Here is a 15,742-nt window from a genome sequence, read left to right as displayed (position 1 = left end):
CTTAAACTGAGCTCCATCTCAACGTGAATGTTTTCTTATTTTATTAAATAAACCTCCATTAGCTAGAGAATGGAATAATGCAGTGAGTTATTTCTAGGTAATGATTGTAGGGGTGTCTTTAGAAGAGAGCAAATTCAGGAAAAAAAATAGCTCAGAAGTAAATACATTTTTTTGGAAGGAAGAATGCTAACTCCTTCTAACATTGGGAATTTTGTCTAAAAAGAGCCCTTGACAAGAAAAGAACTTCCTGTAAAATTCAAGATTTCCAAGTGAAAAGTTGTTTTTCATTTGTGATTATGAAAAATGAAATGTTTACCTCCTAGCAGTTTCAACTCAGAGCTATTCACACACTTCTAAGAGTGTGAAAAGATTCCTGACTTGAAATGCATTTTCCATGATGCATGTTGAAGCTGCGACGATGTATTTCATCAACTGTTTTAGGAGTTTTTTTCCATGCAAGCCAGGAAAGTGGGGCATGAAAATATCAAATAAACCTGTTTATTCTGGGACTCTCCTCAGCTGAAAAACTTAAAACTATCCCTTCTACTAAATTCAGTGTGATGGAAATTCTGATTTTGAATTTACTCTAATTCTGAGATTTGTCTGACCCACTTAAAATAGAAAAATGGGAAGGAATATTCTTTGGCTGTATGGAAACTTAGCAATACAGTTGTGAAACACTGTGACCAAAACTAGAATTACCTTAGACAATGAAAGCACTAGGATAGGTAGTGTATAAGTGGCTTAAATCTGTAAGACTTTTGAACCAGGCTAATGAAAGTAGCCCAATAATTCTACAAAAACTATGCTTACAGATAAGGCCAATGTCCTTTGTTTAGGCCAACAGCTTAAAACAAAATTAGAAAGCCTTAATAAAAGTAAGATTGTGATTCTTTAATAAATATTTTCAATAAATATTTTAATCACAATACTTGATGTTCCTTGATGTTAACATTTGGTCAATAATTTGGTTTTATATACACATAAATATTGTGGCACAATACTATTATTATTTAAACAAGGAATGGTTATGTTAATTATATGGGTAATTATGGGGAATGGGTGGGTAGGAGGCTGGGAAATGATCTGATCAGATTTTTACCTTCCACTGAAGTACTTTCTTTGGTCATAAATTTGTGTGCATTGTTTGGTGCTGCTGGCCTGGAAGAAAGATTTGGCAGTGCTTGTTTGGACAGATGACTTCAAGTGATTAGCAACTTGACATCAGATGCTGGCAGCAGGATGCTAAAAGTACATGCTAATGTCCTCCATTTTGACACGCTGGCTCAATTTTGTAATGAGCTGGCACTATTTATGATTCCATTTTTATCTTTTAAATGCCATGACAGATGGTAGGTTCTACAGCCAACTCTATTGCCATCGAACTGCAGAAAGCATGAAATATTGGTAATGGTGAAATCAAACCACGCAACATGTCCTCCAAACTGTGCCTGAGAGTTGTCCCCTAAATTTCATCAGAGTGAGGAGAATATTGGCTGTTCTCCACTCCCAAGGGGGAAATGAAGCAGCCATAAACGAGAAATAAACAAAGGCCCCAAACCCCCAAGGTGCAGGAGAAAAAGGACTTCTTGGGCACAGACAGCTTGATTTCACATCACCTGTGAAATCAAATGGCATACAACATTTGCATTGTAATGTTCAGCCTGATGTACATAATCAAAAGGTTTTCTCCTGCCTGGCATTCTGTAGAAGATTATGGATGAATCTTCATTTTCACAAACTGAATTATCCTAAGTCTTTCACTTATGTATGATTTGAGATATCATCCAAAACGATTTTACAGCTGTCAAAGGAGCTGGAGGAAACTCACTTCAGCTGCAATCTCCTAGATTTTTTGAGATGCAGATAAGGTCTTGACAGAACGTGTTTGGCTTTTTTTTTTCTCTTTCTTTTTTCCCTTAGCATACTATTTATCATCACTATTCTAGTTCTGTGTTTGATTTTAGCTAGATTACTAATAGCACAATGCTTTTAGCACTGGCACAATAGCATTAGGTCAGTGCAGACAGATGTCTTTAGGTTCCCAGCTGGGAATACCATCCTCAGTAAACATATTTCTAACTGTTATATTGTCCCTGTTATGCCCATGCTCATTCCCATCTGCTTCATGGCATATTGCCTGCTTACAAGTTGATCAAGCCCTAATCATCCAGCATTGGTGAAGGTAGTGAGGAGTTTTAGATGGACAGCCTGTGTGATGCAGTAAGCTGCTCCCTGACCTACTGAAGGTGACATATTCAAACCATGCAAGAGCAGACCAGTTTCTGGCCCTATATTTCTTTTAATACTTCTCCAGTGTCCATAGGCAAGAGAGTAAGAGGAGAGAAATAATCTAAATGTCAACCCATCCTCATTTCACTGCAATATGAAAGTGTGATAGATGGAGATCAGCTAAGTAGGTTGGCCCATATCTATTCTGAGACATGCAGTGGTACTGTCCCAATCAAGATCAACAGTGTAAGTGTGGATATATTGTGCCTTCAAAAGACTGTGCACTGGTGAATGGGAAAAATGAAAGGATGTTCTGTCTGGCTCAGACAGAACAAATATGGCTGAAAACCACTCTCCAATAAGCTTTTCTATGCACTATGCACAACCACAGAAAGCTTGGTACAAAGGAAAATAAGCCTTACGTACTGTGTTGTGATGTGACATAAGAGATCGTGAAATGTTTCCAAGGCAATTTTTATTTTCATATACCCTCAGTGGATTTTGTTACAAGCATGTGCAAGTGTTATTTCCTTCAGAAAAAAATACTGAAGTAGAGATCTTGGCAGAGATTAGATGGCAACTTAGATTGGTTTTATCTTTATCCACAACAACATTTGATAAATGTCTGCAGAGCACGCTGTCAGTTGTATGGCAAAAACCCATATCCAGCTGGTAGATTTCCAACATATTTTCTCTCCAGACGTGGATAGTTTTATCTTTTTCTACTTTAGGCAAGGAAAAGTACCAGTAAAGTCTAATCATGTATTTTGTTTATCTGGAGCTATTACTGCTTGGGAGAGAATTATAAGAAATTATGCTGCTGTTAATACAAATTGCCAGCATGGGATAATCACTGCAGATCTGACTGTGTGGTATGGACAGCTACATTTTAAAAATTAATCTAGCTACTTGTACAGTTCTGCCCAATATATTCCACACAATCTTACTATTTCAGTGAAATTTCACTTAAGTTTTGTAAAGAAATGTTAGTTCTTCTGAATATGCAGAAATTTATAAGTATAATTAGTGTTTAAACTACTATGAGAAGCAAGATAAGAATGGATTTCTATGTTTCTTTTCCAATTTTTCTTCTTTTTAAGGTAGTTTGGGATTACTGGGTATGACAAGCGTGCAGCAGTAAATAGAACAAACCCATTGTCCAGGTAGATCATGTACTTTACACATCTCTTTCTGTGAGCTGTAGATAAAGCTAGCACTTTCACTGAAGATACATAAGGATATGTATAAAATGTGCATCTATGTCCTCAGCCAGCCCATAATTTCAGATCTGCTCTGTTTGTATCTGAGATAGAAGATTAGAGGACTTCAAGACTGATGGTGTATCCTCAAAGCCATTCCTCTGGCATCACACCAGATTCCTGCAGATGCAGTGTAATTATTTCCGTATACCTGCCCATCTGTTCTCATGCTTTTAAGTTATACATCCACCCCATGGTCAGAGTTTGAGCTCAAATCAGCTCTAGTTCTCATGTTTTGCAGTATCACCACAGGCAAGCCCTGTAATAAAGGTTTGCATTATCATTTTATTTCAGTACTTGGTGAATCAAGAACACATGCTGAAGACTACCTTGCCTCTCTTTGCCAGATTCATCATCAGCAATGGACTGAGGACTAAGCATGGAACATTCACGATCTCCCTGGAGGCAGTTGACCAAACTTTGCCTACACTATCTAGGAACATGGGGTTAAGATTAATGGAAGGCAATATGGTACTCCTTTCTCCTGATGTCCTGCAGCTTACAGACTCTGACACTGCCAAAGAAAACCTTACCTTCCTCTTGGCTCAGCTCCCCCAGTATGGTCATCTCTATTACCGAGGGGCTGTACTGCTACAGTACAATTTCACCCAATGTGATGTGGACAATATGGATATTGCATACAAGCACCGAGGTGGGGATTCCCAGATTGACAGATTTACATTTGTTGCAACAGATAGGACTAATCAAGGCTTCATCGTGAATGGGAGAGTGCAGATTGAGCCAGTGGCATTCATCATTCAGGCAAGTGTGACCACAGGCTTAATTAAAAGAGATATATAAATAAGGTGGAAAATGCAATGCTGTTGACTAAGAATTGCTTTTTGCTGAAGTCTTTGAATTAATAATGATATTTTTAAGCTAGAAAGGTTTCTTTCTGTGTTCAGTGAATCAATAACCTGGAGAACTAAAGAATTACTGCATTACATTACTCAGAAAAAATACATAACTACACTTATATAAATGCAAAGAAAGGGATTATATTTAAGAAAAGAAAGACATCCTGCTTAAATTTGCTATAATATTCTATATCAACATTTCAATACCAAAACTGAGTCCAACTATGGTAACAAATAAACTGATGGAGCTTAAATTTGCGATGAAGAAAATGGAGAAGGATTATGAGGAATGTGGGAGACAACAAGGCAGAGATATATGGTATTTGTGTTTATCTCCCAAGTATGTTCTGTCTCTCATTGCATGAAACAATTGGCTGTCCAAACTGAGCCTGGAAACCTCTCATGGGAACTAATGCTTAACTGTATATCAGATTTCTACTGGAACAGACTGCTTGTCAAAGTGACTACTGCTCTCCTAAGTGGGCTATTGTGCTTTTAGCAGAAGTAGTACAGACAGAGAATGTTCTGATACTGTAAAATGAATATACATTTGTCTAATTTTGATTTAGGTAGATCATTTGGACAAAATGGCACCAAGAATCATTCATCTCCGTTGCTTATCTGATGTGGAAATGCTGAAGAATGGCAATTATGGGATCTACATTACTTCCAGGTCCCTGAAGGCAACTGACTCCAATACAGAGGATGACAAAATATTTTTTAAGATCTTACGAGGTCCTCGTTATGGTTACCTGGAAAATATAACAACAGGTACTGTATTCTATAATCTTTGTCCTTTGAGACATACCAGACAGATTTCAAAACCATTGTGTTAATGCTTGCTTGATACAAGAAATCAAAATTTCTTGGCAAATGTTGGAGTAGTTTTGAATGCAACAGAAAAACTTTTGAACTAAGACTTGAGTCTCATGTTCATCATTAATACCTCCAGAGTTCCAGAAAACTGTTAGTAACTGCAAGTGGGAATCTACTTGTGGGAAAGGAAACCTGAAAGACTGTTGCAGGAAGTAGTAAAGCTAGAATAAAACAATTGTACTCTGAACTTTATGAAAAAGAAATAGGTGAACTAGGTCACTTGATAAACAGAGGAACTAATTGGCTGGGGCTTATAACGAACTGGGATGTTACTGTGTAGCCATATAAGCAGATTATGGGAAGTTCAAAGTCTCTTAAAAGTGTTTTGCAAAACAAAAAGTTGAAAACAGATGATGCAAGTGAGCTAAGTGGTTCTTGCATAATGGGCTTTTGACTTATCTTAATTTTTCTTTTCTTTCTCAGGTGGACTTATCCATGAAGGCTTTAGCCAAAAGGATTTAAATAGCAAAATTATATTTTATGTCATCAATCCACTGTGGGAAGTGCATTCAGACAACTTGGAGTTTCAAGTCACAGATACCAATGGAAATTCAGCGATTCCCCAAATGTAACTTCGATCTGCAGTTTTGACAACTGCAGTGTAGCAAATACATCACTGCTGAGGGTGGCTTGTGGCTTAGAACAAATGAATCTGTGCCTCCTTGAAGCTGAGTAGAAGTGAACCTAGATATAATTTTAAGGACTTAAACTACCATTTCTTTTTTTTAAGAATACAGAAGTCTATTCCCCTCAAGGTGGCAAAGTGAAAAGGGTTATTTTGACTAGAGCACATTTAGAGTCTCAGAGTCTCGTATAATGGAGTTTACTGTAAGTGATTTAGACCCATAGCATTTGGAGATATAAGACAGTAGCTTAGGGACAGGTCTGCTGCTTCTTACAGCTGATTTTGCAGCTGTAAGTCACTCTTCTCCTGTGCTGACAGCAGGTTGATTCTCACAGGTCTGAGATCTTGATGGTGCAAGCATCATCATTATGCCAGCAGTAAAAGCTAATAGAATCATATTTTTCAAAAGAGCTCTGAGGAAAGGTGGAGGGAGTATATTAATCTCTTTGTCATGTAATTCCAAAATTTCAACTAAGCATGCAATCAAAATTTTCTTCTGACACATGATAAGCTTAATGTACAAAAATTGCAGAGTACTTGATGCTAAAGACCAAAAATGGGATAAAGCTTTTCTGAGGAGACAATGTTTCTTTTATTTCTATATATAGGATTGAATTTTCAATCAATTTATTAATCTGAAGTAGCTGGGAAAAAGAACCAATGCTATTTAAAAGGGAAGAAGCAGAAAGCTGGCTTCAAGCTCCAAGCTGCTCTGCAGAGCTCTTGCTTGAGTGACAGAGAGGATGCAGACGGAACAGTGGGAGACAGTGTTTCCGCAGTTACACATTGTGCCAAGAGATGTCCCTATATACAAACATCTGAACAAAACTAACCAGAGCATTCTCTGGCTGCCCTGTGCTTGCTTACAGAAGCACTGATATTAAATGCATTACTAACATGCAGCCCTATTCGTGGGAAATTATGGGTTCTTGAATAGAAGTAGCAGCACTTATTGTACACACACACACACACATATATATATTCTTTTTTTAGGAAGAGAGAAAAAATCCACTATTCCTGTGGGAAATAGGATTTTCAGAGAACTAGAACTTATATGTAAAGTGTGCTGGATCTCAGAACAAAGAGAAATTTGGCTTTTAAGGGCAGAAATTTTGATTATTCTCAACTTCTAAGAGATTTATTTGAATAGTTCTGTATCTAACTGCCACTGGATTGGAAGAAATGTTTCATGTCAATGCTGATATTATAATGGAAAGCCACCTTTTATCTTAATGCTGCAGGACTGCTTTCAGCTCATACATGCTCTTTAGAAAAAAAGCAAATCAGCCTCTGTATAAGCTGTCTACCCTTTGAAGTTCAGAGGATATGGGAGGACAGGAAGAAATCTCTAGTGGTGCTAGAGCTGTTCAACCCAGAAAGGTCTAGGCTATGAGTGTTCTACCTTATGGCTTTCCTGGTCTGCACTGAATGAAAAAGAGTTGACTTGGACTGCATATAAAATACATAATGTCATTAATCTACATAAGTAACAAAGCCTTTTTTAATTATTATTAAAACTTACAAAAGAGGGCAACAAAACTGTAACACTAGTGAGATATTTGACCTTGTTTTCCTGAAACTAGTGAACATGTTAACTTATTAAATAATTTGATAAACTATCACAAGCACAAGTTCAGTAGTTAAATGAGAAAAATTACATCTGCTTAATAACGAAAACTACATATCTTCAAAGACACACACAGCTTGGTATGTTGAAATATTATTGGTAATCATTGTGTTTTACTTTCCAAGTGTCACGAGTGCATATAGATGTGTAATACATGTTGGTTTTGATCTGACTGTGGTGGGTGCAAAAGGCAGTCAGCACTGCAACTGCACCCTCAACTCCAGTGCATTTTGTTGTCGCCTACACAGTCAATGCTTGAGCTACAAGCAAAAATATTGCTAAAAATCACATAACAATATTAAAAGTTCACAATCATGTGGGGCTGCATTATTATCTGTCCAGGGCCACATGCAGCCCACACGTTGGACATGTATGGTTAGACATGTGTTTTAGAAAAGTTCAGGTTGATTTGTAAGTACAAGAGTTCATTTTCCTTCCTTCCGCTTTTCAAAAGTTGATCTCTTTATTGGTTCAACGTATGATTCTCTGAGGTTCAGTCATATTCTCTATAGGCCATTCTAAATTTGTTATGAGAAATTTTTACTCTATGGCTGAAGACAAAAGCATAGGCATTATTAAAGGAAGGGTTAGGGACAAGCATATGCAAAGACAGTAAGTGCTGGGGTGCACCTATTCAGTAGAGGAGGCAAGTTAGAGATGAAGAAAGGAGGGAGGAAATGAGGATATTGCTGAGAAAATACTGAGGAGAGACAATAAAAACAACTTACACAGGTGAAGAGAACCTGCCTTGGCCTGTTCAATGCTACAGACAAACTACTCTTTTCAAACTTGCTACAGAACTTCTTTTGTTCTGAATCAATGTTCAGTCTTTGCTTGGAGTATGTAAGGGCTCGAGTGGGGGATTTATTTACTGCTTCTCACTTTCTAATCTGCCAAGTCACGCATAAATACATTGACCAGGAAGCAAAGACTTAATATGTGTATTGGCTAGTCCAACAGTCAAGACCCTTACAGACCCTTCAGGCAGCAGGGCTGGGGCAGCAGGGCTGATGGCTTTGTTCTACATGGGCTTTGTTTTCTGTGCTTGCAGGCTGGAACTACGGTGGTCTCGCATTGAAATGCAGCAGACTGAATATGAAGTGTGTGAGAACATGGGGATGGTGTCTCTGAAAATCACCAGGGCAGGGCACTCTACTGACTCTGCCTTTATCGTGGTGAAGGTAAAGATGAAACAAGTTTTTAACTGGAAATTGAATAACAGGCAGTGGAGCCCATTAATTTCTTCTTTGGAGCTGAGAGATATTTCATTAGTTAGTAAAAAAGCCATGCAATTCAATCCACACCCACTGGGACTTTACCCAGCCCTGTACAGACAGCTGAAAACTTTCTGCCAGAATAGTTTTGAGAAGAAATGCTGGTAAGCCCAAACTGGAATATTTTGGAATGGTATTGTAGTTTTGATGAGCTTCTGTGACAGAGCAAGTGGTCTCATGGTGTGGCCAGGCTGGGTATATCTGTGACTTGATGCTCTGGGCAATCTCTGACTGAGGGACCTGGGATCTCTTCCTCTTCCCAGGCTAAGGAGCCCAGCAGCTATTGCAGCTTCAGCGTCACAGTAAACCAGTCTCCATCTCCTCATAACTCTCTGCCCAAGGAACTCCCATACCTTCAGTAACAGGCTATGTTGTATGTCAGAAGAAATAAATTGAAAGCTGTATATTTTTATTTTTGTAAAATAGGTTTTGTGCAATTTGACGTCACAAGCTCCCCTTTTATTTTTCCTCCTAGTACGGAAGTCCCAATATTTTCTAGCAGTCCTTGCTAGCAAAATACTAACAGGTTCCTTTACAGTTACATTGTAACCCTAATTGGAAATACAGTTCTGTCTTTTCTCCCTCAGAAGTCTGTGAGAGTTATGCTATGACCAGCAGGGGCCATTCTGCCTTATTCTTCGCAGACTCCAGCAAACTCAGGGGCACTGGTGTCCCTGTACATGGATACATTCTCATGTATCCCAAAGAGTCTGTTGGGCTGGCAGGCAGGTAGATCTCTGCGCAAGTTCTTCTTCTTCCAAGGCCTCTCAAAGGGCAGAACGGGCAAACACATCCTGGCTGATGCTGCCCTTCCGGGAAGCCATTATGTGCCCTTCCCAGAATTGGGTTCCCAGGATTAGTGATCAGCAGCATGATCTGATGCTGTCCAGCTGCAATCTGATACAAGATTTTTAGATGAGTGAATGGTTTTTGTTTTTGTTTTTTAATGGCAAGTTTTAAACCGTAAGTGAGGATAAAATGACAGCTGCATATCACAAGGTTATCCTGTAAGCCTTCATCTTGTTTTTCAGCCTAAGCACAAGTACAGCTTGGCATGTCTCACTGGGACCCCATGAAGAGAAAAGTACCTTCACTGTAGAACAGAATCATTGGTTTGTTAACATAGGTCACAGCTTGCCCTGTACTGCTTGATTTCTTTGCAGGTCAATGAAATATCTGCTGTGCTGGGAAAGGACTTTACAGCGACTCCCTCCAAACTTATTCAGTTTGATCCAGGTATGAACGAGAGCACTGACTCATTTTAAAATGTATTCCCTGATTTTGAAAGTGTAAACTCTCATTTTGGAGAGTGAAACGTGTTCTGTGTTCATAGAGGGTGATCCTCCCCCTCTACTCTGCCCTGGTGAGCCCTCATCTGGAGTACTGCGTCCAGTTCTGGGCTCCCAGTACAAAAAAGACAAGGATCTCTTGGAAAGAGTCCAGCGGAGGGCCACAAAGATGGTGAAGGGCCTGGAGCATCTCTGCTATGAGGAAAGGCTGAGTGAACTGGGTCTGTTCAGCCTTGAGAAAAGAAGACTGAGAGGGGACCTGATCCAGGTCTATAAATATCTAAGGTGTGGGGGGCAGAATGGCGAGGCCGGACTCTTTTCAGTGGTGAGCGGAGACAGGAAAAGGGGAAACGGACGGAAACTGCAGCATAGGAAGTTCCGCACAAACATGCGCAAGAACTTCTTTACAGTGAGGTGACGGAGCACTGGAACAGGCTGCCCAGGGAGGTGGTGGAGTCTCCTTCTCTGGAGATGTTCAAGACCTGCCTGGATGCCTACCTGTGCAACCTGGTGTAGGGAACCTGCTTTGGCTGGGGGGTTGGACTCGATGATCTCTGGAGATCCCTTCCAACCCCTACAATTCTGTGATTCTGTGATTAATTCTGGATGTCAGCGTTGAGTTTTTAGAAACATTTTCTGTGATGTTTTTATGATAGCAGTGTGTATATTTAGATCAGTTTCTGTTGCACTACCTCTGACTTTTTCCAGACAAATTTCAAAGCTTTCTTTCTAATAACCAGCCTTATCCTTTATGTTGGAATGATCTTTTCTCTTTCCCACTAACCCAAGTTTCAATTTACCTCAAGTAAAGACAGTCAACTGAGTCAAAATTTTGTAAACAGGTATAAAATATGTCTTCTGAAAGGCTGTACTTCAAGCCCGTGCAATTCTTTTATCCTTTTGCAGGTATACTAGATGAAGTTTTCAGCGCAAATATATATGCTACATTTTATCTTGAAAATTCCAGAAGTCCAAAATTTATATATTGTAGTGTCATTTCTCATGTTTGAAACAGCTTTTTTGTTACAGTATATGCTCTCAAACTGAATCAACATTGTTTGGGAACAAATTTGAACCTTAAGTTATTTAGAAGAACAGCAGGAGTCCAGTCAGTTGGTAGCAGAACAATAGCATACACAAGCTACTTCATTCTAGCTGCAGACGTGTTAATTAATATATTTCTGACACTCTGATTGATTGAAACAGCAATTAAAGAGTAATTAAAATGTTTATTTCTGTTAGGAATGTCAACCAAGATGTGGAATATAGCAATTACTTATGACAGATTAGAGGAAGATGATGAAGTCTTTGAAGTAGTTCTGAACTCCTCTGTGAATGCTGTTCTTGGCACCAAGACAAAAGCTGTAGTGAAAATTTTGGACTCAAAAGGAGGTATTCTCTTTTGATCTTCATCTTTAAATGTGGGACAGTCTTGGCTAGGTAGCTACTTATTTTCAACCACAAGTTGTTCCTAACACTTACCTTCACATCAAAATGCTTACTTTCTTTTTAGAGAAAACAAGCCTGGCAGTTGCAGACCATTTATTCCCTCACACAATCACATCCGTCCTCTTAGGAAACACAGCATGGGGAAAGCAACAAGTACAAAATGAGAAGAGTGGAGGGGAAACAAGCCACTTTTCATAGCAACATGAGTCCAGCTCTCATTTATTGAAGTGAAAAAAGGATTTTTGACTCCATTAGAATTGGCTTTTTTCCCCCAGTGATTGTATAACACTAGTCACACGCTTCTGAAAAAGATTGACTTTCCTCTCAAAAAAGAATCTTAACAACTACACTCAGCTCTCAGAAGTACATTTTCTAATGCCTAACAATCACAATCTACAACATTACAGTACACAGCAGTGATTACTACAGAGTTCAAGCCTTTATTTCCTTACTATTATTGTGTTTTTCAGTAAGTAAATGTGGTGCCTAAAAGCTCACCAGAAAGCAGCAGAAACATACAAAGGACTCAGCAAAGCAGCTTACTGAAACTATATTTTAAATGGATGTGTTATAATGAATGAGGCTTTATTAAAAAAAAAATCCTTTTAAAAATGCAGATTTAGTTTTTCTCATAATGTAAAGATATTCATTGACTCAGTTAGATCGAAGGAGCAACAATGTCTGAGTTTCTGGATAGGAAACTGGCTAGTCATGATGGGAATATCACTAATCTTAGTTAAAGATACCCATCCTTGTCCAAAAACTGGGCACTTCAAACCCTAATTTATACCTGGAAACTGCTATGTTTGGTAGGGATTCTGACCTCTGGCTAGATAGACACAGTGCATACACAGATTGTTGCAGTCATAGGCAATTTTAATTAAAGAAACTCCATAAAAAAGGATGACCGAACAAACAGAAAACCAACCACATCAAGTGAAAGAATCTTCCAGCTTTTAATGACGAGCTGTTTATGTGGCCATGTCAATGTGACCAGTTATCTGCTCATGCAGATCTGGAACTGATCACCTGCCATTTTTAATGCTTTCAGGTCAATGCAGTTCTTTACATTCTTCCAGCCAAAGCAAGCAAGACTTCTGGAGGAGAAGCACGCTGTTTGCAGTTTCCTCAGGCTCCTCATCACCTCCCAGGCCTGGCAGCGTTCACTTGGAAGAGATCCCACCACCTCCTTCCAAAAGGATGAGAGAACACAGAGGTGACATACTGCAGGAGCCCAGCTTGGCAAATCGGTCAAGGGCCAGGCTGAGAGTGACTGGAAATGGCAGAATAGTAAGAACTTCTGTGTGATTTAGCTGATTTTTGAATTATTTGCTGTCTTCATTTATACTTGTTTTGTTTTTGCAGTGACTGTGCAGTAACTATAAACAACCAGTTTGCTTTGAGTCTGGCCTAGGAGCTGTAGAATTATTTAAAATACTTTAGGGAGGGCTGGAAGGGCATAGGAATGTTTCCTGAATTTGAAGATCTATGTGTATAAAAGGGAGGAATGAAAAAAGAGTTGGTCAAGGAAACATGCAACAAGCAACACCAGTAATTATGTAGGTTCTGATCTTGTCTAAATTGTAGGTCAGTTACAAGAAAGACACAGAGTTTCACTGGAATCACTAGAGTCAAGTCAATGTAAGTCTGGTCTTGAAGTTGTAAAGATGATAATATTGTCATCTTAAGCAGGGTATAGTTACTGCCCATTGAGTTTTCCTGTTTAAGCAAAGTTGGTTTAACTAGGTGGTTTAGTCACATTCAGGTACTGTGATCTTAAAAATTAATCTGGATTATAGCACATATTTAATGTGAGATATATATATATATATTTTTATATATATATATATATATATAATGTGAGCACACATATAATGTGAGCTATTTTCAGAAGCCATCGATTTCCTTTTTCAGAACTCAGCCCAAGATATGCTGTGTGTGATTTGTAACCTACACTACACAGTAAATCTCACATGTTTTTGTTTGTTTGTTTGTTTCTTTCTTTCTTTCTTTTATGCATAAATACACTCATTTCATTCTTATATTCTACCCTTTTTTCAGGTTCATCCTTCATCTGTATTTAGAAATGGAACAGATGTGGTTTACAAAGTAAGAGTATAATGAATATTGCTATGATTTATTTGTGATTCTGTTATTTACTGGCTTTATGTAGACCAGTACTTTCTTTTTCTATGTATCTTTCTTTTTCCTTGGTATAATTTGATTTACAACAATTGGATTGGTCGCAGGAAGGAGGAGAAGGCAGTATTCAAAAGTTGCTTGTAAGTGCTAACTCTCTCTTTTACCTCTCCTGTTTTGCTTGTGTCTGATACTGTGAAACCAAGTACCATGGGATGGTATCACTCAAAACAGAGGATGACATCTCATCAGCTAAAGCAAACAAGAAGGCTGAAGTGTCAGTAATTAACCAAGCACAATCACAGATAAATGCCATTTCCACTAGGAAGACAGAAATCCCACAAGCTGATAAGGCAGAACTGGCATCTGAACCAAGCTCAAGACGTCGGGTATGAAACCTTTTGTTTCCACAGACATTTTTACCATCTGTTTTCAGTCATGCTCTTTCCCAAAATGAGTTAACGCCTCTGAGATCTGAAGCCTGACTCTTCTTGTTCCAAAACAAAGTTTAAACAATACACAGATAAATAACAGTGCAGTCCCTTAAGAGTTTTCATGTCACTAAGTTTTAAAATGAGCTGTCTCACCAGTTTCATGTAGCTTGTTTTGTGTAAGTATTTTCTTTTGCATGTTCAGATGCTATTCCCTTTTCCAGGACATTCACTCCTTTTCAAGGGCCTGTACACCAGATTTGAAGGGGCTCATGCATTATGAAGGAAGCATTCAAAAGTTATTTCAGTGTGATGGGATAGAATGGAAATTTTGGAGTTCCCAAAGCAAGGTAAAAATGTCATGAGTATGCATCTAAATCAGAATATGGAATCTACAATAAGCAAGACTCTGAAGTTACGGATCACCCTGTAACAATAATTGATTTGCACAGGAGATGAAAGAATTGTCCGGAGCCAGGTCTGCTGTCACCAGAAGAGATGATTCCCAGAGACAAGATGAGGGCTTTATTGCTAGGATTACCTTTCATCTGTCACCCGTGGGTGGTTCTGGACCAGCCATGTGGGCACAAACACACTGATACTTATGGGAATAAGTATGAGAGAACCAGTGAATGAAATCTGGACGTAATTGATGTGATTTAATAAAACCAGAAAACTTAGGCATTCTATAAGCATGGATCTTCATTCACCACTTACAGTCTCAGACTGAACCATGCGACACTGCATTCCCTACACAAACCACAGGAGCCAGAAAAATTATCCAAACTAATTTACACTCTGAGAAGGTTTCTAGATCTGAGACTTTATCTTAGTTTTAAGCTACTAATTACAAATAGTAGGATCCTCTAGTAGGTATGTAGTTCCTTACATCTTTTAAATGATGTTTTAGCTCTGCTGACATATGTCAATGTCCATGTTCAGTTAGATCCTGCAGAGGCCATAAGCAGCACCTCCAGCCTCCAGCATGATTATTAATGTGTAAAGCTGACGACTGTGAGCAAGAGTTGTTTTTCCTTTTCATCTTTCATTGTAGGAGGCAGACATGAAAAAATGTCCCTCTGGATGGCGTCATCATGATGGCAGCTGCTATTTCCTGGTAGTGAATCAAAAGGTCACCTGGGATACTGCTGCTCAGGTCTGCAGAGAACAGTAAGAGACTTTTTTCAAACACATTTGTTGTGCACTGTTTTTTTTCCTGAAATGGCTGCTGTTCCTAAGGTTGTGGTGATTTGGCTAAGTCCCACTTCTATTATGCTTCACAGCACCAAAATGATTGAACAAGCCTAGGATTATGGCCCTGTGGAAAACAGAAATATTATTAGTCTCACTACATTTTTCCTTGGTTATCCTACCTTATTCACTACATTAATTCATGGCTGTTTCCCAGTGGGAGATGTGGCTTAATTTGGAAGAAGAAAAATACAGCAAAAATTCAGTTCTTCAGCCTTCTCTGATTCAGTACTTCCTTTGCTATGCCTTCAATAGATTAAAACAACAGCACAGTTTGCCAGCTCCTGCGTTCCTCATAATAGTCTTCTCAAGATGCGGCTTCTCAGAATCTGTAACTACTCAAAAATCTTAACATCCAGTCTTATCTTCCAGAAAATTTCTTACTTCTAAGGATAAATGAAAACTAATTAATAATAATAATAGTTATCTCAAA

General features: G+C 38.6%; 1 protein-coding gene across 2 annotated transcripts in view; it reads left to right on the top strand.

The window, feature by feature from the left end:
- Positions 1 to 15,742, top strand: part of FREM1 (FRAS1 related extracellular matrix 1) — a 73,088-nt gene that overhangs the window by 47,231 nt on the left and 10,115 nt on the right. The window contains exons 25-35 of one of the 2 annotated variants that reach the window (XM_042877502.1): positions 3,839 to 4,253; positions 4,918 to 5,119; positions 5,648 to 5,792; positions 8,528 to 8,657; positions 9,914 to 9,986; positions 11,282 to 11,431; positions 12,540 to 12,778; positions 13,550 to 13,597; positions 13,834 to 14,016; positions 14,283 to 14,408; positions 15,113 to 15,228. In XM_042877502.1, coding sequence (XP_042733436.1) covers positions 3,839 to 4,253; positions 4,918 to 5,119; positions 5,648 to 5,792; positions 8,528 to 8,657; positions 9,914 to 9,986; positions 11,282 to 11,431; positions 12,540 to 12,778; positions 13,550 to 13,597; positions 13,834 to 14,016; positions 14,283 to 14,408; positions 15,113 to 15,228 — 1,827 coding nt within the window. Of the gene's footprint in view, positions 1 to 3,785; positions 4,254 to 4,917; positions 5,120 to 5,647; positions 5,793 to 8,527; positions 8,658 to 9,913; positions 9,987 to 11,281; positions 11,432 to 12,539; positions 12,779 to 13,549; positions 13,598 to 13,833; positions 14,017 to 14,282; positions 14,409 to 15,112; positions 15,229 to 15,742 lie in introns of both variants that reach the window. The other variant, XM_042877501.1, reaches the window with a different exon arrangement.

This window comes from Lagopus leucura, unplaced genomic scaffold (assembly GCF_019238085.1).
Source record: "Lagopus leucura isolate 7727_CA_CO unplaced genomic scaffold, USGS_WTPT01 Super-Scaffold_100018, whole genome shotgun sequence".
Lineage (NCBI taxonomy): Eukaryota > Metazoa > Chordata > Aves > Galliformes > Phasianidae > Lagopus > Lagopus leucura.
The sequence above is the reverse complement of the archived record's forward strand: the minus strand, read 5'-3'. Positions and strand labels throughout refer to the sequence as shown.